General features: G+C 31.5%; 1 protein-coding gene across 2 annotated transcripts; it reads right to left on the bottom strand.

Annotated features, from left to right (window-relative positions):
• Nucleotides 1-72: 72 nt before the first annotated feature.
• On the bottom strand, nt 73-24,008 carry LOC134700450 (chloride channel CLIC-like protein 1). Of its 2 annotated transcripts, XM_063561842.1 has the most exons (8): nt 23,887-24,008; nt 21,684-21,830; nt 17,966-18,241; nt 17,214-17,435; nt 16,201-16,341; nt 15,153-15,347; nt 7,241-7,522; nt 73-4,857 (listed from the first exon to the last, which is right to left on the bottom strand). In XM_063561842.1, the coding sequence occupies exons 2-8, from the start codon at nt 21,822-21,824 to the stop codon at nt 4,525-4,527; spliced, it is 1,590 nt and encodes a 529-aa protein (XP_063417912.1). In that variant the 5' UTR covers nt 21,825-21,830; nt 23,887-24,008; the 3' UTR covers nt 73-4,524. The 2 variants fall into 2 exon arrangements, with proteins under 2 accessions (XP_063417912.1, XP_063417913.1); XM_063561843.1 differs by lacking the exon at nt 21,684-21,830.
• Nucleotides 24,009-25,965: the final 1,957 nt, after the last annotated feature.

Genomic DNA, 25,965 nt, shown 5'->3' with positions numbered 1-25,965 from the left:
TGCTCAATGTTGTAGGTCTGAATTTGACTTTCAGTTGAAAAACAACTCTGGGTTTTAAGCGCTTGTAGGGATTTTGTGGTGTGAATTACTACACCATATCCATTTCTTCTGTACTTCATCAAAAACAGGCATTGTTTCCCCCGTAATAAACTGGCAGGAAAATAAGACAATACATTTTTTTTCTTTTTGTTAACAATTTTACTACAAAATGTATAGCCTGAAACATTTGTTCAGAAAATTATAAAGTATACATTGTTAGAAAAACAAATATATAATTGCAAACTTTTATCACTGTAACAAATGTGAATACAATATACAAAATTCATCAATCACTTCTTTCTAAACAAAACATAAAAAAAAATGTTCATATTATGTTGCACAATACTAAGTACACATGTACATGCATATGGCACATTTTTAACTAAATTAAATTAAACAAAAAAATATCAATTTTAGCATAAACTGTGCAAGTTCACCTTGTAGAAAAATAAGATTGATTATGATTGCCAATGAAACAATTATTCACCACAGACCAAAGCACAAGGATGTGAACAACTATGGTTTTTTTTTCACTAATATCGATCCTAGGCATCACTGTTATTAAAATTCAGTCAGTATCTCATATTTCATTGAAAATTCGGATCTTCAGGGGTGGATCCAGCCATTTTGAAAAGGTGGGGTTCCAACTATAAGTCTCCATTCAAATGCATTGATTGGCCAAAATTAAGGGGGGGGGGGTTCCAATCCCAAGAAACCCCCTGGTTCTGCCAATGATCTTTATATAGATTAAGAGAATCTACTACAGGGATTATATTCCAGTGGAAAAAACACTAAAAAACTTAACTTTACAAAGTTGATTAAGAAAAAAAGTACATCTTTATAATACCATTGTTTCTGGCAGCATATACAAGACTAAATAATATTTCACTTCTTAAAAAACTAATTTGAGTGGTAAGGTTACTATCTGGTAAGACCTGTCTGGCCCTATCTGGGAAACAGGGTAGACAATCTAACAATAACCTGTTCCAATACATTGTGTTGCTTCTTCAGACCATATATTACGTTGGTGCTCCTAGTTAGGAGGAACATATAGAAAATCTTCATTACAGGCCATCTTTGACTATCAACCTTACAAACATACATAAAAAGCACTATCTTTTTCCTGGAACTGCAATAAAAGCATCCTGTTCTCAAGAATACATTCAAATACATGTACATATATCAATAACTGACTCATTTACTAATATAAGAATCTGATTTTGGCAGCATAGGGAACTTTTACATACATTTTTTCAATTCAGAGTCACCATGTATCATCGTACAGCAGATATAGGTACACACCAAGCAGGCGTGAACGTTTTTGATCTTACACGGTAAAGAAAAATCTTTGTTTTGTTCACATAATATCAATGTGTTCTTCAATCTGAACATAATTGCTGTTTTAAGAAATGATTTGGTCGTAGGTTGATGATTAGATATGTCTCATTTTTTTCCAAAAACAAGAGGGATTACTAAAACCATGTGCAAATACTTGTAAAAGAAGTTGGCCCTCGTCTTATCCGATATAATTCTATATTCTTTTCAAATCCTTTTCTGATAGAAGGTCAATGTGTGTGTATAATAAGTATAGCTGTTTCAATAATTAGCATTGAAATCTTTCATACATATGTTATTTTCTATATTTTATCCCTAAAGAAGCGTTGTGTACGGTGTTTAGCTGACCACACAAATCCTTATGTATGGTGCATAGTTAAGTTGTTGTACACAATACACAAAAACTTTATTTTCATACTCGTTTATTACCCTAACAGTTTTAAGGAATGGGTAATCACAGGTAGGTTTATGATTGGTAACCATTACTGTTGCCCTGTATTAGTTTTCTTTCAGATAAAACATGTAAATGTCTCAACAACTGCATCGAAATTGAAAGTGGGTGTTGACCTTCACAACTATTTGCGCATGAACAAGTTAATTGTTCTTATTTGAATATAAAAGTTGTTTTATGAATAGGAAAAAATCGATGCAAAAATTATTTGGGAGCAGGAATTTCAAATGTTGAGAAATGTACATGGAATTTTGATAAAGCAAAACAAAGATCTTGGTTACCTTGTAAGGTCAAAATCGATCATGCTCGCTTGGTTAGTACCTATAGCTGGTGTACTGATGATACATGGTGAGAGTGAAACAATATTTAACTGGATTTGACAGAAAATCAACAAAATTTTATCTTTTCAAAAAAGGAGAATGTTAACCTTATTTATTTTTTTATTTTACAGCTACATGTATTAATGTAAAAAATATCCCTCAAAAATTTAAAATCTTCTTTACATTTAGATAGTTTTAGGTTTTCCTTTCAATTTAATAATGATTTCCGAATCTTTTAATTTTATAAATAGGTCAAATTTCTAACCATAATTTCTCCCAAAAAAAAGTAGTGACACAAATGACCAAAACACACTAAGAACTCCTTTCACAATAATTCAGAAGAAAAAATATCCACTATATATTAAATTTGGTATTTAACCCATACATAATTTCATAAAAATATCAGAAATTGTCTATATCAACAAATACATAAGTAATCATAGTAATGTACAACAAAATCCCTGCATTTACATTTTACATGAAAAAAATTACAATGTACCGGTACTGTGTTTCAAAAGTCAAGAGGATATAGCTAAAGGTAAATTTCACTAAAGGACTATAGCTTATGCTGGGTTTATTAGGAAAAAATATCATGTAAAAATATTCTAAATATTGTAAATGTTTAACTTGGAAAACATTTCATTGAAGTCCAAAGCCATTATTCCATGTAAAATTAGTCAAAAAAAACAACAACCTATAACTTGCTCAATAATCTTTATAGTCCAGTCAAACTAAGATTTTACCTCAAACTAATTGCAACAGAAAATGTTTTAGTTCTAATCTATAGCATTATACCCTTTATATACACTGAAAAAAGTCCCATAAAATCTAACTTGAGGAAAACTCAAAATCAGCATTTCAAATTTCCTATGGAAATTAACATTAGAAGGGGAGATAACTCTAGCAAAAATGGGTCTTTTTTTATCAGTTTTTGGTTGATTTTCTTGAAATTTATGTAAAGTATGATACTTTAATGGGGTTATAAGTTTGTATTTGACTAAATTATATAATCTTCTGCTCATGAAATGTACAAAACCGAAGAGTTATGGGTAGTTTTATTTTTTTCGTGCATTTTTCATTAAGAAATTGCAAATTTGATCGAAGCTTTGTGAACATTTGGTATTGTTTATATCTGTATATTATATGTTTACAGCAACATAATTATCTAAAGAGACTTTAAACCACAAAAAGAAGAATACATGCTTAATTGTTTTTATTAAATTTGAAATTCTTTACCTTGACATGTGAAAAATTCAATTAATGGTCAACTAATGAATTACGAAATCTAGATTATAGCTTGATAAAAGATATAAATACACCATTACAGTTGTTTGGTATAGTCTAAAGACTGCTAAAAAATCAAGAATCAATACATTCTGATGAATAGAAGCGGTAAAGTTATAATTTTGTATCAATTTTTATTGATATTTCTGCCTTTTTCGCAAGAGTTATCTCCCTTTTCAATGCAAATCTCCATAGGAATTTTAAATGGTGATTTTTTTAGTCTTCCTCAGGTTAGATTTTATGGGACTTTTTCACGTGTATATTTGGGGTATAATGCTACACATTAAAACTTGTAAATCTTCTGTTGCAAGCAAAATATAAGCAAAATATCTGCAGGGGTAAAGAAAACAGTCTGTATAACTGTAGGATTTCAGGAAAGCACTTTATTTGTAGTCATGACATTATCATTAAATGTTGACATTCAGCAGAAATGAACTGATAATGTCATGTAACGATGTTACAGGTTTATAATATATTAATAGAATGGTATTTAACACCGATTTCAACACTTTTGTGCTATACATGGCGGTAGGTTTTTATTGGTGGAAGGAGTCGGAGTGCACAGAGAGAACAATCAACCTTCAGTAGAAAAACTGAAAATCCGAGTCAACTAAGATTGATGATGAGTGCACCTGCCCTGTGCAGGATTCAAAACTTCAGTGTTGACAGGCTATTGATACAGTAGTTCACCTACTTAGACCACTATGACACTGAGGCCCTTTTAAGACATAAGCAGACATGGAATATATTTTCACATTATTGAAGAATATCTGCCAAAAACATTGTTGCTTACAAAAAAATCATATTCATTATCAATTGCTACTTGTTTCTATTGAAGGAATTCATCTGTATATAATATACTTTTGCTTAAGAAGTTCCAAACCAACAAAGTTGTCTCCCCTAGAAATGGGTAGAATTATTAGAAAACAAAAAAATATACAACACATGAATACAAGAGTGAACCAATTATGAAATAATCTCAAACACACAATAAATTAATACGCATCACATATTTTTCCATTTGATATCTAGATGAAAATGAGACATTTTAGATGAAATGATTAATCATCACAACAATCACAATAATCACAATTATCATGAATTAGGACCAATATTATCCACTGGGGTTGTCCCACTTGGCTGCATCACTTTTGTCACTGATTCCTGACATACCGCAACTTCCTCAGTAACAGAAAAAGAATCGTCAGAACATGGAATGGGAGATTTTATCTCAGTTTCTGATGAAGATTCGAAACTTATGTCACTTCTGTTAAAGACAATAGCTGACTGAAGAGTGGGAGGAGCAACATTAGTTGTCATGGCAGCAGCCGTATATTCTATTGATCTTGTTTGTATTTCTCCCATTCTTTTTAATTCGTCTGCCATGCGTGTTTCTGAGTTTTCTATACTACCTACTAAAGCTTCCAACTGAAATAACAATTCAAATAATTATAAGTTTGAGCAAGTTAAACATGTTAAATTTTGAGCAATTTCACACTTTAAGATATTCATGCTATAAGCATACAAAAAAACATAGTGCTGATGTTATGTGCCTGTCCCAAGTCATGTAGTTTGGTTCATGCCGGTCAAATTTCAGGGTTTTTTTTGTAAGTAGTTATGTTTAAAGTTAAGCCATTTTACTGATTTGAATCATTTCCCATTTTTCATCTCTGGGCATTTTATTGCAGATTACCTTATTTTTTTCTCAATGTTAAAAGCTAAAGGGTCACGAGGCCGATAATTGCTTATATCCACTTCATTTGAATATTATATTTCCTACCATGTCTCCTCATTTTGATATTTATTACTTTTTATGATTTAACGCTGAAATAATGTCATTTCTCCTGTTTGTAGCTGTTTACATCAACATCTATGATATGGAATATTCTATATTTTTTATCTATATATATCTAAATATTATTGAACCAGATGCTCCACAGGGTGCAGCTTTATAGGACTGCAGAGGTTGAACCCTGAACGGTTGGGGCAAGTATGGACACAACATTCAAGCTGGATTCAGCTCTTAATTCGGATTGTGATTAAAAAGTTGACACAGCATAGGTTTCTGACACAGAATGAATGCGGTCTAATGAAATTAAATTTTTTGTTTTGTCTTTGAGCAATTCACTATGCTGTTGAATATTAATAAACAAGAATGTGTCTTAAGTACATGGATGCCCTACTCGCACTATCATTTTCCATGTTCAATGGACCGTGAAATTGGATAAAAAATATAATTAGGCATTAAAATTAGAAAGATAATATCATAGGGAACATGTGTACTAAGTTTCAAGTTGATTGGACTTCAACTTCAACAAAAACTACCTTGACCAAAAACTTTAACCTGAAGCGGGACAGACGACGAACGGACAGACGGACAGACGAACAGACACACAGATCAGGAACATAATGCCCCTCTACTATCGTAGGTGGGGCATAAAAAAAATTCACATCCCCCTTTCCCTTATTCCAAAACTGATCCAATTCAAATTTCTAATGGCCCCTAACAATAACTACTCATTTAAATAAATCATAAAATATTAAAATGTAAAAAAATGCTTATCACTGAATGGTATTTTAATTTATCAGTTGGTAGTAAAAGTGAATATACATTGAACATTGTATAAAACAATGATTAAAGTTGATTCAATTACTATTCTGGACAAAGAAAGATAACTCAAATTTTCAAAGAATATTGAAAATTTATTGCTATTGCACAATATTGTGCAATTAGATATTTCTTGCCATTGCGCAATACTGTGCAATTGAAAATACTTGCCATTGCCCAACAATGTGCAATTGAAGATTTCTTGCTATTGCGCAATACTGTGTAATTGAAAATTTCTTGCTATTGCACAATCCTGTGCAATTTAAGATTTCTTGTTATTGCTGAATACTATGCAATTGAAAATTTCTTGCTATTGCACAATACTTTCTAAAATATGATAATTTTGGATCCTGATTTGCACCAACTTGAAAACTGGGCCCATAATCAAAAATCTAAGTACATGTTTAGATTCAGCATAACAAAGAACCCCAAGGATTCAATTTTTGTTAAAATCAAACTAAGTTTAATTTTGGACCCTTTGGACCTTAATGTAGACCAATTTGAAAACGGGACCAAAAATTAAGAATCTACATACACAGTTAGATTTGGAATATCAAAGAAACCTCAATTATTTAATTTTTGATGAAATCAAACAAAGTTTAACTTTGAACCCTTTGGGCCCCTTATTCCTAAACTGTTGGGACCAAAACTCTCAAAATCAATCCCAACCTTCCTTTTATGGTCATAAAACTTGTATTTAAATTTCATTGATTTCTATTAACTTGTATTAACTTATACTAAAGTTATGGTGCGAAAAAAAAAAAAATGCTTATTTGGGCCCCTTTTTGGCCCCCAATTCTTAAACTGTTCGGACCTCAACTCCCAAAATCAATCTCAACCTTTCTTTTGTGGTCATAAACCTTATGTCAAAATTTCATAGATTTCTATTCACTTCAACTAAAGCTATAGTGCGAAAACCAAGAAAATGCTTATTTGGGCCCTTTTTGGCCCCTAATTCCTAAAATGTTGTGACCGAAACCAATCACAACCTTCCTTTTGTGGTCATAAACCTTGTGTTAAAATTTCACAGATTTCTAATTACTTTTACTAAAGTTAGACGACGCAAACGTGATACCAATATATGACGAAAAAAAATAATTTTTTGCGGTCGTATAAAACAAACTGAAGGAAAACAAATGAAGGCATGGCAATCTATATTTTCTACCAAACTTTGTTAATAATTTTTGTATTTAATGATCTGACCTGTTTCTGCACATCCTCTATGGCCTGAGTATTATCTGTTGTTCCTCCTCCTGTTACCATGACTACATGACTTGGTTCAATGGACACCCAAAATGGAAGTCTGATACTGTATCCAAACCACATAAACAAAAACAAGAAAAAGAACATGGAAAGTGTAACTATAGCAACTGGATATAAAGTTACTGGTAAGTCTATTAATAATGCTCTCATGAATTCACTAAATGCTGTCCCGATATCCTTCAAGGGAGATAAGAAAAATCGTACAAATGTCACTGCTATTGCCTAAAAATAGATAAAATTAATAAATGCAATACATATGATATACATTAGTACATCAAATAAGATAAGTAAACATATATGCCTCATTTTTTTTTAACTTAAATTTTGAAAGATGAAACAGTTACTCTAAACTAGAGGCTCTAAAGAGCCTGTGTCGCTCACCTTGGTCTATGTGCATATTAAACAAAGGACACAAATGGATTCATGACAAAATTGTATTTTGGTGATGGTGATGTGTTTGAAGTTCTTACTTTACTGAACTATTTTGCTTCTTACAATTATATCTATCATGAACTTTGCCCATTAGTAACAGAGAACTATATTTGGTAAAAATTTACATAAATTTACCAAATTAATGAAAATTGTTAAAAATTGACTATAAAGGGCAATAACTCCTTAAGGGGTCAATTGACCATTTAGGTCATGTTGACTTATTTGTAGATCTTACTTTGCTGAACATTATTGCTGTTTACAGTTTATCGCTATCTATAATAGTATTCAAGATAACCAAAAACGGCAAAATTTCTTTAAAAATTACCAATTGGAGGGCAGCAAGCCAACAACCAGTTGTCCAATTCATCTGAAAAATTCAGGGCAGATAGATATTGACTTGATTAACAATTTAACTTCTTGTCAGATTTGCTCTAGATGCTTTGGTTTCATAGTTATAAGCAAAAAACTGCATTTTACCCCTATGTTCTATTTTTAGCCGTGGCGGCCATCTTGGTTGAATGGCCAGGTCATCGGACACATTTTTCAAACTAGATACCCCAAAGATGATTGTGGCCTAGTAGTTTCAGTGGAGATTTTGTAAAAGATTACTTAGATTTATGAAAAATGGTTAAAGATTGACTATAAAGGGCAATAACTCCTAAAGGGGTCAACTGACCATTTTGGTCATGTTGACTTATTTGTAGATCTTACTTTGCTGAACATTATTGCTGTTTACAATTTATCTCTATCTATAATAATATTCAAGATAATAACCAAAAACAGCAAAATTTCCTCAAAATTACCAATTCAGGGGCGGCAACCCAACAACCGATTGACCGATTCATCTGAAAATTTCAGGGCAGATAGTTCTTGACCTGATAAACATTTTTATCCCATGTCAGATTTCCTCAAAATGCTTTGGTTTTTGAGTTATAAGCCAAAAACTGCATTTTACCCCTATGTTCTATTTTTAGCAGTGGCGGCCATCTTGGTTGGTTGACCAGGTCACGCCACACATTTTTTAAACTAGATACCCCAAAGATGATTGTGGCCAAGTTTGGATTAATTTGGCCAAGTAGTTTCAGAGGAGAAGATTTTTGTAAAAGATTACTTTAATTTACGAAAAATGGTTAAAAATTGACTATAAAGGGCAATAACTCCTAAACGGGTCAACTGACCATTTTGGTCATGTTGACTTATTTGTAGATCTTACTTTGCTGAACATTATTGCTGTTTACAGTTTATCTCTATCTATAATAATATTCAAGATAATAACCAAAAACAGCAAAATTTCCTCAAAATTACCAATTCAGGGGCAGCAACCCAACAACCAATTGACCGATTCATCTGAAATTTTAAGGCAGATAGATCTTGACCTGATAAACATTTTTATCCCATGTCAGATTTCCTCAAAATGCTTTGGTTTTTGAGTTATAAGCCAAAAACTGCATTTTACCCCTTTGTTCTATTTTTAGCCGTGGCGGCCATCTTGGTTGGTTGACCAGGTCACGCCACACATTTTTTAAACTAGATACCCCAAAGATGATTGTGGCCAAGTTTGGATTAATTTGGCCAAGTAGTTTCAGAGGAGAAGATTTTTGTAAAAGATTACTTTAATTAACGAAAAATGGTTAAAAATTGACTATAAAGGGCAATAACTCCTAAACAGGTCAACTGACCATTTTGGTCATGTTGACTTATTTGTAGATCTTACTTTGCTGAACATTATTGCTGTTTACAGTTTATCTCTAACTATAATAATATTCAAGATAATAACCAAAAACAGCAAAATTTCTTCAAAATTACCAATTCAGGGGCAGCAACCCAACAACCGATTGACCGATTCATCTGAAAATTTCAGGGCAGATAGATCTTGACCTGATAAACATTTTTACCCCATGTCAGATTTGCTCTAAATGCTTTGGTTTTTGAGTTATAAGCCAAAAACTGCATTTTACCCCTATGTTCTATTTTTAGCCGTGGCGGCCATCTTGGTTGGTTGACCGGGTCACGCCACACATTTTTTAAACTAGATACCCCAATGATGATTGTGGCCAAGTTTGGTTTGATTTGGCCCAGTAGTTTCAGAGGAGAAGATTTTTGTAAAAGTTAACGACGACGGACGACGACGACGACGGACGACGGACGACGACGGACGACGACGGACGACGGACGACGGACGCCAAGTGATGAGAAAAGCTCACTTGGCCCTTCGGGCCAGGTGAGCTAAAAATAAACAGTACAAGAAATTACATTTCTATAAAGTATACCAGTTTTCATGGACTTGGTTAAAGATAATGAGGCTTGTTGAATTTTGCTTCATTTGTGTTGTTGTCTCACATCCTACCTTTTATACAATAAAAGGTATTTTTTTTGTCAAATTATTTCTTGTGAAAAGTCAGAAAAGTTTCATTCAAAAACAACAACATTACTTGGATACTGTGGATTCATTTATTTTTGTGGGTACCAATTTTCTTGGTTTGAGGAAAACTTGCATATTCGTGGATATTTAATTTCGCGGTTTTGGCAAAGTATATATACATTCCTTTAGAAAATTTGCAATTCGTAGAATATCGAAATTCGGGGTTCCTCTGTTCCCACAAAAGCCACGAAAATTGGTATCTAACGAATATTGATGAATCCACAGTAGTCAATTTATTCACAATATTTACTATAAAGATTTGGGAGGATTTAGAGCTTGACACATTGTATAGAAATGTTGACATCTAGAAGCCTAATGGTTTTTGGTGTAGTTTTGTTACTTTCTCATTGAAGTATACCACACATCTCTTATTCACAATAAAAAAAAAACTTGTCAATATGGTAAATTCAATACCAGTTTAATTAAGGACTGGAGCTGGCGTGTCAGTATTTGCTAGTAACCCTCTGTTAATTTATGTATCATTTTCAAATCATATCAAATCAAATATTTTGTTGTCGTATAAACTTTACAGTTAGTGACCAACATATATTAACACAATAAACATACACAATAAAAACAGCATCAACATTTATAACAACAAACAAGCTGTTAAAGTGGTACCCAAACCTTTCACTAAAATTAATTTGGCTCAGTTAATTTTCATAAAATTTTAAAGAAGTATTAACTTTGACCATTTAACAAAAATATAAAAAAATCAAAAATTTGAACCATTTTATAAGAAAAATTACACTGGTTATATAGCAGTTTGACAAACACCAATCACTGAGAAGCTTGATATTCCCTTTTCAACAAAAGGTAATTAAAACGTTTAGCTGATTTTACAGAGTTATCTCCCTGTAGTGTTAGGTACCACCTTAGATTTCCCTGCCCTCAGTTCTAATGACTTTTTCAAGAAGGATCCTAACTTATTTGTTTGTAAAGGTGTTGATGGATTTAGTAAATAATGAATATTTCTTCTTCATTTAAATTATTAAAGTTATTATTTTCAGTACATATGTGTTGAAAAAAGTAATTTCTTAGGCCTACTTCGTTTCGTCCAACTCGGGTTAGTAGAGTCTATCGAGTTTACTCGACTGACAACCGAAACCCCCCGAGTTTGACCTTTTGAACCTACCCGAGTTAACTCGACATCAACCCTGGGTCAGGGCAGGTTTAGTCGAGTTTCAAGATTGCGTCAAGTAGTTGCAACAAATGAAAGTGATACAAATAAACTGGTGTTTGACAAAATACAGTCGAAGAAAAAAGCATGGGGAATTTATTATTGCCTGTATTTCGGAACCAGCCAATATTGTTCATGTGTAGATTTGGTACTCAAATCTCTTCAACTTTGTACTTTATTTGACCTTTTATAATTTTTTTTGATTCGAGCCTCACTGATGAGTATTTTGTATACGAAACGCGTGTCTGGCGTAAATATTAAATTTTATTCCTGGTATCTTTGATTAGTTTATTATCAGCTGTCGGTGGTGGTTAGAAATAAAATAGAAATTAATTGTTTTTCTTTGATCGATTTGTTTTCAATTTTTTTTAACTCACAACCAGATGCTCCGCAGGGCGAAGCTTTATACGACCGCACAGATTGAACCCTGAACGGTTGGGGCAAGTATGGACACAACATTCAAGCTGGATTCCGCTCTAAATTTGGATTGTGATTAAATAGTTGACACAGCATAGGTTTCTGACACAGAATGAATGTATTCAAATGAACTTAAAATTTTTGTTCTCTTAGAGCAATTCACTATGCTGTTGAATATTAATCCTCTCAAAAAAATGTTTGAAGAAATTTTCTTTTTATTTATGAAATTTTAAATGAGAAAAATTTAACCCAATTTTTTATTCACATCCCCCTTTCCCTTATTCCAAAACTAATTTCAATTAAAATATTCTAATGGAGTTTGCAACAATTACTACTCATTTAAATACATGATGTAAAAAAACTGCTTGTTATCACTGAATGGTAAAGATTATTTAAATTTATCAGTTGGTAGTAAAAAGTGAATATACATTGTATATTGTATATAACAAAGAGGTAGTAAAAAGTGAATATACATTGTATATTGTATATAACAAAGATTTAAGTTGATTCTGGACAAAGAAAGATAACTGCAATTAAAAAAAATTCTTGCAGATATTTCTTGCTTACTATACTGGACAAAGAAAGATAACTCTTAATTAAAAAAAAAATTGCTATTTCACAATATTGTGAAATTAGATATTTCTTGCCATTGCACAATACTGTGCAATTGAAAAGACTTGCTATTGCACAATACTTAATATAATAATTTTAGATCCTGATTTGAACCAACTTGAAAACTGGGCCCATAATCAAAAATCTAAGTACATGTTTAGATTCACCATATCAAAGAGGCCCAAGAATTTAATTTTTGTTAAAATCAAACTTAGTTTAATTTTGGACCCTTTGCACTTTAATTGAGACCAATTTTAAAACTGGACCAAAAATTAAGAATCTACATACACAGTTAGATTTGGCATATCAAAGAACCCCAATTATTCAATTTTTTATGAAATCAAACAATGTTTAATTTTGGACCCCGATTTGGGCCAACTTGAAAACTGGGCCAATAATCAAAAATCTAAGTACATTTTTAGATTCAGCATATCAAAGAACCCCAAGATTTAAATTTTTGTTAAAATCAAACTAAGTTTAATTTTGGACCCTTTGGACCTTAATGTAGACCAATTTGAAAACGGGACCAAAAATTAAGAATCTACATACACAGTTAGATTCGGCATATTAAAGAACCCCAATTATTCAATTTTGATGAAATCAAACAAAGTTTAATTTTGGACCCTTTGGGCCCCTTTTTCCTTAACTGTTGGGACCAAAACTTCCAAAATCAATACCAACCTTCCTTTTATAGTCATAAACCTTGTGTTTAAATTTCATAGATTTCTATTTACTTATACTAACGCTATGGTGCGAAAACCAAGAAAAAATGCTTATTTGGGTCCCTTTTTGGCCCCTAATTCCTAAACTGTTGGGACCGAAACTCCCAAAATCAATACCAACCTTCCTTTTGTGGTCATAAACATTGTGTTTAAATTTCATTGATTTCTATTTACTTCAACTAAAGTTATTGTGCGAAAACCAAGAATAATGCTTATTTGGGCCCTTTTTTGGCCCCTAATTTCTAAACTGTTGAAAATAAAACTCCCAAAATCAATCCCAACCTTTATTTTGTGGTTATAAACCTTGTGTCAAAATTTCATAGATTTCTATCAACCTAAACTAAAGTTATAGTGCGAAAACCAAGAAAATGATTATTTGGGCCCTTTTTGGCCCCTAATTCCTAAAATGTTGGGACCAAAACTCCCAAAATCAATACCAGCCTTCCTTTTATGGTCATAAACCTTGTGTTAAAATTTCATAGATTTCTATTCACTTTTACTAAAGTTAGAGTGCGAAAACTAAAAGTATTCGGACGACGACGACGACGACGACGCCAACGTGATAGCAATATACGACGAAATTTTTTTCAAAATTTGCGGTCGTATAAAAAAACTATTTTTCAAAAGCAAACAGGATCAGAACTTTTCTTTGTGAAACACTGTGTTATATTTTTTTTTTTTTTTTAATGCTCAGCTCAATTATAATAGTCAACTCGATGGAAGAGTTTTGACTTCGATTCGGAACGGTTGCGCACATGAGCATAAGCACTGACCTTTCAACTGGAGTTAACCCGAGTTGGACGAATCGAAGTAGGCCTTAGAGTTTTATTATACTCACAATAGAGTAAAAAATGTTTCTCATCCTCTAGTATTTTACATTTATGGCAAAGTCCTTCCTTTCTTGGGATTTTAAAATATCTCCCCTTTTCAATCAAGAGGGAGTGATCACTTATTCTAAATTCAGTGATTAATCTCCTTATCTGAGAATTAGATGTATTTGGATAAGATTCTAGTTTGTAATCTTTTTTAAGTTTTTTATAAAGATAAAACTTACTTTTATCATCAATGTTTTCAAATTTAGTTTGAATTAAATCTTCATATCTATTTTTCATTTTTAACTTTATATCGTTTTTTTCAAATTTTATTTACATCTTGTTATGTCCTTAAAAGTAGAAATAATATTAAAGTCAACATGAGTCTCTTCAACAATATTTTTAGCATATGTATACCATGAGTAAGTTCCTGTCAAATCTAGAGACTGTGCTAGAGAAAAGTATTCCTTTATCAATGGATTAATATTATTATTATATAGTCTAGCTAAATATAAAAGAGTTTGTGTTTTAATAAAACATTCTATAGGCAATCTCCCTGTAATTTTGCTTAGTTTCTTTTCTTACCTACTCTGACATCAAACTTAAGACTTCTTTTAAACTGAGTTTTACTGTGTGTATGGCTATGTGTTTCTGAATTCTACATAGGTTAGAGTTATAGGGGGATGATTGAAATCTCATAAAACATGCTTAACCCTGCTGAATTGTTTGGCACCTGTCCCAAGTCTGGAGCCTCTGGTCTTTGTAAGTCTTGTTTTAGTTCATTCATGTGTTTTGCAGTTTAGTGTGACGTCCTTTTTCACTGAACTAGAACACAATTTTAAATTTAAATAGAGGCCAGCTGAGGATCACCTTCCAGGCATGAAATTTTCTTGCTGCATTGAAGACTCATTGGTGACCTTTAGCTGGTGTCTGCTCTCTGGTCGGGTTGTTGTCTCTTTGACATATTCCCCATTTTTGATCTCATTTTATAGACACCTTATAAAAGAACTAATTGCAAGAGGTTTGAAGGCATCTAATAATAAATATTGGGAAGATGAATTCCAAACAACTTTTCACATGCAATGAATTTATTATAATACATTTAATTTTCTAATCAAATTAAACAGGTAGTGCTTTTGAGAAAAAAAAACTTTACGACTCCCCTTACATATAATTTTGGAATTTATAAATTATAAAATTCTCAATTTAACCCAATGCCATATGAATGATAGGTTAATCTTAACCAAACCCTGACCTTTGTTGGAGTAACTTTAAGAAGAGGATCAATCAACATGTGTTCATAGTACTTCTGACAGTTGTCCTCCTGGAACGTAAATATATGTTTGAAGGCATGTGTATAGAATGTCAGCCAATCCTCTTTCTCCATATCCTGAACACACTCCTTTGGAGCCTCTTTCATTGTTACAGTCTGCTGGTTTATCTGAGCTGTCTGAATAAAAACAATAAATTCATTTTTTTTTCTAAATTGCTACCTTTTCAGTAAAAATATATAAAAAGAAAACTGTCAGACTCCCTGTTATTAAATTTCTGGAAGTCTTGTAATGTGATGAAATAAAATGTAATTTAATGTAATGGATTAACATGTATTTAATGTAATTTATTGTAATTCAATGTAATAACATGTAATTTATTGTAATTCAATGTAATAACATGTAATTTATTGTAATTCAATGTAATAACATGTAATTTATTGTAATTCAATGTAAAAACATATAATTTATTGTTAATTAATTTAATAATATAAATTATTTAATAGCATAAATTATTGAAATAACATGTAATGTATTGCAATTAATTAACATAATATGTAATATGGTATGATAAAATTTGAAGTAATGTGACTTCATCTATAAATTTGACAATTAAAGAGCCTAAAAGAGGTCAAATTTAGAGTACAAATGTATAAGTCAATCTCAGTGGGCCTTTTCCTTTTCTTTTCATATTCAATCTTTGGTTCTTAGTTGTACATTGACTGGAAGCTCTCTGTTTTTATGTTACCTTAATTTTGAGAACTGTTAGCTAAGGCTGAAATAAAACTATGGTACAGATTTTTATATAGAAATCTGGTAAGAATTTGACGTGTGAGAGTACTTACAAGATGGATGGATTGACATAACCCACCATTTTTATTTCCCCAGAGGCATGTTGTGTGTATGAAAATTAAGAAATCTCCCCTACAGTTGCTTGAAAAAATGATTCATGCTGCTTTGACAATCAAATGCACTTAGTGAAAGTGATGACTAAATACAGTGATAACCAATCAATTACAAAGTTAATTTTACCTGATAAAGTTCATACCAAGTCATTGGTATACTTATAACAAAGGCTAGCATTATCAGCTGTGTAACTCGTCTCCTCCATGAAATATGTAAGCCAATCTCCATGTACAGTACCATCGATATTAAACTCATTATAGTTACCATCTGAAATAGTCAAAAAACTAAAATTACAGGACAGGAAAATAAATCCATGGACCATTCAATCAATGATAGCCAAATTAATGTAACTATAATCATATTAATAATATGATCAGTATTTTTTTTTCATAAATTATTTTGTTTTGAATTAGGCAGCAACCATTTGATTTTCTGGGGGGGGGGGGGGGGGGGGGGCTATGGTTTTTTTTTCTGTACAAACTTTTTTTTCGCTTGGCAAAAACAATCTATTTTTTTTAGCAACAAACCTAAAACAAGGGTCCAAAACAAATTATTTTTTTCACCAAAAACTGGAAACAAACTTTTTTTCCAAAAAATACCATAGCCCCCCCCCCCCCAGAAAATCAAATGGTTGCTGCCTTAGGCCATTAGTTTTCTCATTTGAATTGTTTTGTATTTTTCATGTCAGATCTTTTAATGCCAACCAATCAGTATAGATTTTTCTCATTGTTGAAGACCCTACTGTTGCCTTTTATTGCTTACATCCACTTGATTTAACAATGGTGGATAGTTGTGTCACTGGCAATCATACCACATCTCATTATTTTTATATAGGAAGATGAAGTAAGAATTCATTAGACAGTCAATACCACATAAAACAAAAAAAGTCATTCTAAAGTCAACATGCAGTTCTAAAGGATTCAAAACATACAATGTGTCAAGATCTATATTATTCAAAGCCTAAACAAATTGTGGAAGAATTCACCAGAAACAACCAAGATCTTACATTAACATCAAATAAGTATCTGGGATACAATTTTTTAATGTACTTATATAACTTGTTATGGTCTACTGGTCATGAATATAAACATAAGAGCTTTTACAATGACTTTAGGAATACATTAAAATGGTTACTCTACCTTTAAGACATTGTCAAGTGAAGCTCCTGTCTTTTCTTCAAACCACATGGATAATTTAGCAGCAGTTCCAACATTAGATTTTGTCACATCAGTAATCATACTGACTAAGATTTCCTGAGCATCATGAATATTTGACTGGCCGTCTGCAAACGTTTGTAAAACACTATACTGATCCTTGGATAATTTGACCCATACATGATATTCTTGTGTAGATTCTGGAGCCTGTAAAATGAAAGGTTGTTGTTATCAAGGGTAACTTAATAGATGCCACCACTACATTGTTATATATAACTAGGCATGCATTATATTATGTGGAAGTCCACATTATAAGTTACAACTTTTATTTTCTTAATGTGAATTAAAGTTTGCTGAGTAACCATGTTCTTTGCAAAATCAATTATCAAAAAAAAATATTTATCACATGAAAATTCAAGTACATTTATTATAATAATTAAAAAGAATGTGTCCATATTAAACTGATGACCCACTAGTACTTTCATTTTGTATGCTCAGTGGACTGTGAAATTGGGGCCAAGACTCTAATTTGGCAAAACATTTAAATAGATACATGTAATATCATAGAGAACATGTGTACTAAGTTTCAAGTTGATTGGACTTCAATTTCATCAAAAACTACCTTTACCAAAAAAATAAACCTGAAGTGGGACAGACAGATCAGATGAATGAATGGACTGACGAATATTAGCTTAAATCTCTCTTTTTGATTCTCTACAAAATATAACCATGCTCACCTTTGACTGAAAATATGAAATCAACTTTTTAACAAATTGTCTGAACAAGAGAGAACCAGGATTTCTGTCTGGTGGTTTCTGATCATCTCGAACTTTGTTTGTAACTGGTGGTGACTGTGTTGTAGATGCAGGAGGGATGCTCTGAGCTGATTTATCTGACGTTACTTTTTCATCATTTGTGACTTTTTTCTCCTCCGAGATTCTTTCATCTTTCATGATCGTTTCATCTTTTGTGACTTTATTTTCTTGGTTTTTTACTTCCTTGTCTTTGTTTCCCTAAAATTAGTTAATTTTTACTATTTATTTTAAACATAGCTTTCAAATAGGGTTTTCCTTAGATATTTAGTCATTTTTTAGTATTTTATAAAATGTATTTGTTTCTCTCAAATTCTGATTATATAAATAAATTTATTTATTAAAGTGTCACATATTGATTGCCATAAAACATCTCCAACAATTATAATATTTACAAATAAAATAATCAATATCCAGCCATAAATACTGGGTAAACGGACAGAAAGTCACAGGACAGAAGGTAACAGGACATAAAGTTGCAAATTTGGTAGGACAAAAGGTCACAAATAATTTGTTGACAATTTTTTTAATACATAAGAAAATATCTTGAAATATTACATATACTCATATTAAAGTTAAGGATAGTCACTTTGACATTTTGTTTTTTTAAGAATTATTTGATAATCTTTGATATTTTTTTGATATATTTTGTTTACCAAGTTGATTTTTATACAATAGTACAAAAATATTTTTGTAGAAATAAATGTTTTTTATTCAAAGAAAATAATCAGAAAAAATTAAGACTTTTTGTCCTGTGACTTTCTGTCCTACATTCAAATACTGACTTATGTGACACTAACAGTATAAAACTTTATACAATGATGATGATCAAAGTTAAAACAACTAAACATTACTCATTAAAATTGTTTCTTATACTTATAAAATTTTCTTATATCAAAGCTTTATAAATAAATTTTAAAATCTAAATACTGTATATTATCAATCCAACATGAATGACAATACATGTAATACTTATGACATGTGTGCACAAGGTCATTTTCTGGATACCAATATTTTAGTACTTGGTGCTATATGACCAAAAAAGACATAAACAAAGCTTATATATCCCCTTTATGTAATAAGTAAAAACCAGATGCTCTGCAGGGTACAGCCAGGGTTTCCCCTGGGTCAATTATTTTTTTCGCCACCTCTTTCGCCAAAACAATATATTTTTAGCCACTTTATTATTTTTTTCGCCAAATAACATAACTATATTTTTCGTTTATAATTTACATTTTTTTCTACTCAAGTTCCCCTCCCCCCCTTTCCCTTAAATAAGATGATTTTGCCCATTGTGTCTATGATTATGCTCTCTCTCAAACTTATTTTAGAGTTTACATGTTAATGAATAAACACTAAAAAATTACTTTAAAACAACAGATTTTTTTAATTTAAAAAGGAAAACTATTCATTGTATTTTAAACAATTTTTCTAATTGATTGGGCCACTATACTTTTAATAATAAAGAAGATATACGTCCTGGAATATAGCAAAATTAATGGACATGTTTTGATTATACTATACCAGTATAGTTCATAGGGAAAGTTTCTTTAAAAGAAAAATACTGATGTTCCCTTTTGTACTACGAAGGTTTTTTTTTTACAACAAAACAAAAGCTTTTATCACATGAAATTGATCCCTCGTTTCATGTGTAGTCATTACATTGAAGGGCTACTCTCATTCGAGCCAACCTTTTGGATAGATTTCTTCATAACGACAGTTTTCTTTTCTTGACCATCGTAAATGAAAAAGTTGAGACGTAAAACTAGGCTTGAAACATGTGTGTCACTCAAACGACTTTAATACGTCTTCCTAATCAATTACCGATATTTAAGTCAAAGGATAATTAAAGTTTTAAATCCGAGATTTTTTTTGCTTTTGGACATTTTTCGTCACAACAACAGCTTTCTTTTCTAAACTATCTTTAAAAGTGGAGGAGACGTCAAAAGATTGCTTCAAACACGTGCGTCGCAAAGTGGTAAATAAATTCTGTATGTGACATTTAGCAGAAGCCATTTAACCATATCATTTTGTCAAACAATTCAATCAACACCTTTATTAATATAGTCCTTTGTTGTTGAAAGCTATAAAATGCAATCAGCTGATTATTGATTTTCTGTCCAAACCTTAATGAGGTCAAGGTGAATTCCGAGTATTGTATGATCGGGTAAAGTCCGAGAAACTCTAAAAAAGTAAATAAACAAGATGGAGGAAAACAAATCGTACTATATATTTCTTTCGCCAAATTCTTTCGCAAATGACGAATTTTTATCGCCACAATTATTATTTTTTCGCAAATTGCGAAAATGGCGACCGCCAGCGGAAACCCTGGGTACAGCTTTATACAACCGCAGAGTTAGAACCCTGAACAGTTGGGGCAAGTATGGACACAACATTCAATCTTGATACAGCTCTGAATTTGGATGACATTTTGAGGGGTTTCCAAACTATCCAACCAAAATGATTGACGTGAGGGCATGAAACTCTAGCCAACCACAATAAGAAATTGATGGCTTGAAGCCGTCTTTTCCCAAAAATCTAAGTACATGTTTAGATTCAGCATATCAAAGAACCCCAAGAATTCAATTTTTGTTAAAATCAATCTAAGTTTAATTTTGGACCCTTTGGACCTTAAAGTAGACCAATTTAAAAACAGGACCAAAAATTAAGAATCTACATACACAGTTAGATTCGGAATATCAAAGAACCCCAATTATTCAATTTTTGATGAAATCAAACAAAGTTTAATTTGGGACCCTTTGGGCTCCTTATTCCTAAACTGTTGTGATAAAAACTCCCCAAATCAATCCCAACCTGCCTTTTATTGTCATAAACCTTGTGTTTAAATTTCATAGATTTCCATTTAATACTTATACTTGAGTTGTTGAAAACCAAGAAAAATGCTTGTTTTGGCCCCTAATTCCTAAACTGTTGGGACCCAAACTCCCAAAATCAATCTCAACCTTCCTTTTGTGTTCATAAACCTTGTGCTTAAATTTCATAGATTTCTATTTCCTTAAACTAAAGTTATAGTGTGAAAACCAATGTGTCTTTGGATGATGACAACTACGATGACGCTGCCAACGTCAACGTCATTTACCAATATACGACTGCAAAAAATTTGCGGTTGTATAAAAATAAAATATATGTTACAAATATTCAAAATAGCAGCTTTTTTCATTTAAAAATATATCTAAGAACTCTGGAAAATTCAAATTCATAATTTCAAACTTTAAACTGTATCTTTGATATCTTCGGTTTTATCCAATTGAATCAGTATTTAAATTTCATCCTACCATCTTCATAAAATCAATAATGGGTTTATTAATTTATACTTAGTGTAAAATATTGCTAATGATAAGCTTATTTGTTGTTCTCAGTAACAGTCTTATCCAATAATGTAAATATATAAACTGGTATAAGCATCCTTGAAATCTTATGTTTTCTCTAGGGAAGAATTTTATTTTAAATCTTTTATTTGCTAATTCTAGTAGCTAAAAGTGGCCTTATTACATGGTATTCCTTTTTATTTATTTTTTAACATGTGTTGATTTGTGGCACTATTTCTAAATATTTGTTGGTGCTTAGAAAAACACAAAAAAACCTATAATGATAAAAATATTATTATCTATGGTATATGTACCTTATTAATCATAACCTTTGAGACAGAATCAAAATTAATCATGTCAAAGGGATCAATGAAATCTTCATCATGATCTTTATCTCCTTGGCAACAGGTCTGACAAAAAACCACCAATACAACCAAGCAGTATAAAAACTTCATGTTTAGCTAAAAGAGAAGATGTTGAAATCAATGTATTATGCAAGAACATACATGTACATCATAAAAAGCTTATTTGATAGATTTTGAAAAAAGTTAAAAGCAACAAAAGTACTGTGGATTCATTTATTGTCGAGCCTGCGACAAAAGAGCGAGACATAGCAATCCTACATTCTGTCCTCAGCATCAGTGTCATATGCAGTGTCCACAAATATTCACTCTGTCAGTATGTGGTCAAATTGTTTGAAATTTTAATAACTTTCTTAAACTATAAGTATCATGGATTTCTACCAAACTTGGACAGAAGCTTGTTTATGATTGAGAACCAATCTTCCAGTTAACAATACCTACAGCCTGTAGTTAAAGATTTAAAAATTTGTTATATTTATAAAGTAGGCTAGACACTGGGTTCTGTTTTTTTTTCAAATAATGAAATAAGTTTTTTAAAAACTTCAACTGCAGATTGTGTGTAATGTTAACTGGAAGAAAAATTAAGTTTAACTACAAGTAATATACGGAAAACAGAAAACACTTTTTAACAAAATTTATTTATAGATACTAGCTTTTGATTAGAAACAAGATACTGTCCAAGTTTGATACAAATCCATGATAGTTTAAGAAAGTTTTTAAAATTATAAAAAAAAATTAACCACAGAGTCAAGTGAATGTTATGTTACCTGGCAGAAAACCAAGTTAATTTTTATAAATTACAAACTTTACCTCTGGATAATATCTTATGATTATAAACAAGCTTGTGTGACTGTCCAAGTTTGGTAGAAATCCAGTATACATGAAGGTAAAATAAATAATTAAATTTTTAAAATTTAACCACAGAGTGAATATCTTAGGACAACAACAACCAAGACAGCAACAAGGGAATGTAGGACTGCTATGCTTCCCTTTTGTGACAAAAGTCCCAGGCTGAACAAAAAGGAATGACTATGTATTTCTGCAAATATAGCTGTCAATGAAGATTTCATGCTGAAAATGAATCTCGGGTCTGTAGAAAAATTACTCTCAAAGTCCACATATAGATAAAATTACTTAAATTAGTGTTAAAATGTCCTGGGAAGTTTTCACAGAAAAAATGTTGGAAATAACGGTAGCCTTTCAAGATGTAATACATTTGTAGGTTTTGGACTAAGGAATGGAATAATCCACCAATTTATGGTTATTCCTGGCCTGTTGGTTAAACAACGCTCTTGATATCTTCCATTGGTTTGAAAAGTTAACTGTTCTGCTTGCAGATAATTCTTGAACTGGTTATAATTATTTATGTTGCTTTTGGTTGCTCTGGTGAGGGGGGATAGGACCTTTATCGGGACTCAGGGATCGGGTGTTTTTAAGCTCAGGATTTCGGGATTGATCCTTTTGGGATCCGGGAATTCTTTTTCAAAATTTCAGGACCTTGGGATTTCGTGTTTTTAAGTCCGGATTTTGGGATTTCGTGTTTTTAAGCCCAGGAATTCGGGATCAGGACCCCTCCTACCCTCCCTCTCTGGTCTAGCATGTTTTTACTTCATTCGAAAATGTGTTGCTTATTTTTATTGCATGTTATGAATGTGAGATTTCAACTTTGTATAACAGATTGTTTCAAATGTCAAAATGCACAGTTTTTATGTAATTTATATGTTTTTATATTCGGTCAAAAGCTCCCTAGAGCTTGTGTTGCTTATTTGTACTTATGCTGAATCAAAATAGTTTTCTATAAATCTTTTATCTTTTTATCAAAGATATTTTCTGAATAGGGTAAAAAGGCACTCAGTTGTATTAACATGTATCAGGAGCGGATCCAGAGGGGGTTCCGGGGGTTGGAACCCCCCCTTTTTTTGACGATCAATGTATTTGAATGAGAACATGTTATTGGAACCCCCTTTGTCCTAGGTTAGAACCCCCTTTTTAAAATGGCTGGATCCGCCCCTGTGTGTGATCAATTAATGCTTTCCCTAACACTTTTCGCAGTTTTCCAAACCACAACAATGCCTTGTTCTTGTAGAGTGAAAGTGATAATGTAGCCTGAAAAACTTCCTTCCTCAGTGACATTCACGGAATTCTAATTAATTACCTATGACATATATTAAGAGTGGAGGATTTTGTTTTCTATTCCATGAAATCTAACAAACAGGTAAGAATAAAGGATAAATGAAGTACAAGTCTACTTTTCATTTGTCAACAATTTAGCGCGGAAATTATTCTAAATTATGTATAGTGCTCCGTTCTCAAGTTCACATCTAAAACTATAAATTTGATAAGTAAAAGTATGTTTTATTTCTTGTAAATTTTAGTTGCAAATATTAATCATTTTATGAGATATTGAAAAAGAGGACTAGGAGATGTCCAAATGCGATATAATAATAATCATGTTACGGGTCTGTCTGTTTGAATTTATGTTATTACGTGGACCGAGGACATTTCGGACCAGAACGACTCGGACCAGGAAATTTCGCACTAATGTAGTGACGATTTGGACCACTTTTAAAATTTTAAATAAAACTCGGACTAGTTTGAAAACCAACGTAATAACGGGAAGGTCTAAAAACAGGACACATAAAACCAGGACAGTTATTTTCGATACGTTTTTATCTGTAACTTTTGTTTTACTCAAACATATTGTTAAAATTCAAATTTAATAATAAAGAACAGGGTGGGTATTTACTTACATTATTTGTAAAAAATATAAAAATAAATAATAAGTAAGTTAAAAAAAATCTGCCAGGACAGTTTAATTTTATGAAAAAAAATGGCTGAAATTGCAGAGAAAAGTTTACTTATAATTGAAATATTTTCTACAAAACAACTTTGTATTTTGTAAGCAAAAACCCTGTTCTTTATTACACAATTTAAATTTTAACAATATGTTGAGTAAACAAAAGTTACAGATAAAAACGTATCGAAAATAACTGTCCTGGTTTTCTCTGTCCTGTTAATAGACCTTCCCCGTAATAACGCTTCTTGTTAAAAAATCAGAAAGTTCTGAAGACAGCTCTGGGCAGCTTATAAAGACAACATTTTTTTTGGGTTACCATTGAAGTCAACAACACTTGACGTTGGTAATTTAAAGTAAGCGTTAGTTTTTATTTATTTTCTTATCGGTTTTGAAACAATTAAGGACATTTAAGTTCTTAAACTGATATAATAACTCCGTTTCCAATGAAAACTCGATTGCTATGGTGATAAAACTTAAGAAAATCCCATAGATTTTCCTCTATTTAATTTGGTAATACTTACAGTGCTAACTAAGCTGTACACATTTGCACTTTTCTGAAAAACACACGAAAACATTTGACAATTTCTAAAAAAAAACACATTTCATAAAAGTAAAAAATATGCATTTTTACATTTTTTTTCAAAAAATTTACAAATTTGGTTGACATGCAATATTAACTAAAATTAGGCTTACACAAAGTTTTATCAATGATATGTATGAAAATTAATGAAAAAAGTTTGATTATTTTCATAACTAGGCTCTGAATTGTGGTGATTTAGGTAATTTTTGAAAGATTTTGCCATGCTTAACAACCAAAAAATAGTGTCCGTTTCCATGGCAGCCACTCATATTTTCCCTCTCAAATTTATTTTTTAGTAGTATTCAAGTAATGCTACTGCCAGACAAGTTATAGAAAATTCTGAAACCCTCATATATCGCACTCTGCCTGGTTCTTACAAAGAGCTTTACTTAAAAGAGAAATGCTTTTCATAAATACTTCCAAAATATCAATAAAACCGAAAATTTAAGAGGGTCACGCGCTAAAACGGAATTGTCCTATCAAATTCAAAACCAATATCTGCTCTTGTTGTTTTCAAGGATTTTTTTGCCTGCATACAAGTCAATTTACCCTCCAAATGTCTGTGTGTTTTGTTTTTCGTTTGGGTAATGATTCATTAATGTTAAAAATATTTCCATGTATTCATATATATTTATCCTTGTATGTTATAAAAAGCATCAGAATTATTCTAGTATGTCGCTGTTGTACGGTTATCTTAATGTTAAACAAATAACATATGCTATGAAGCACAATTTGTTTTAATATGTGTATATTTACAGCATACTCAAAGTTGTTTAAATGCTAGTTGTTGTTGTGGTTGTTTTTTTTGTTGTTGTTTTTTTTTAATTATTTATTGGAACTTTTTTTCCATTTTATGT

The sequence above is a fragment of the Mytilus trossulus genome, unplaced genomic scaffold (genome assembly GCF_036588685.1).
Source record: "Mytilus trossulus isolate FHL-02 unplaced genomic scaffold, PNRI_Mtr1.1.1.hap1 h1tg000138l__unscaffolded, whole genome shotgun sequence".
Lineage (NCBI taxonomy): Eukaryota > Metazoa > Mollusca > Bivalvia > Mytilida > Mytilidae > Mytilus > Mytilus trossulus.
This window is presented reverse-complemented; position numbering and strand designations above follow the sequence as displayed.

What these genes read in the sequence shown, in the direction of transcription:
- LOC134700450 (XM_063561842.1), bottom strand. Translation starts at nt 21,824, where the DNA reads ATGAAGTTTTTATACTGCTTGGTTGTATTGGTGGTTTTTTGTCAGACC. An exon ending in CAAAGGTTATGATTAATAAG is followed by an intron (nt 18,242 to 21,683) that starts GTACATATACCA and finishes AACTAATTTTAG; the next exon opens with GGAAACAAAGACAAGGAAGT. An exon ending in TAGAGGATGTGCAGAAACAG is followed by an intron (nt 4,858 to 7,240) that starts GTCAGATCATTA and finishes TTGTTATTTCAG; the next exon opens with TTGGAAGCTTTAGTAGGTAG.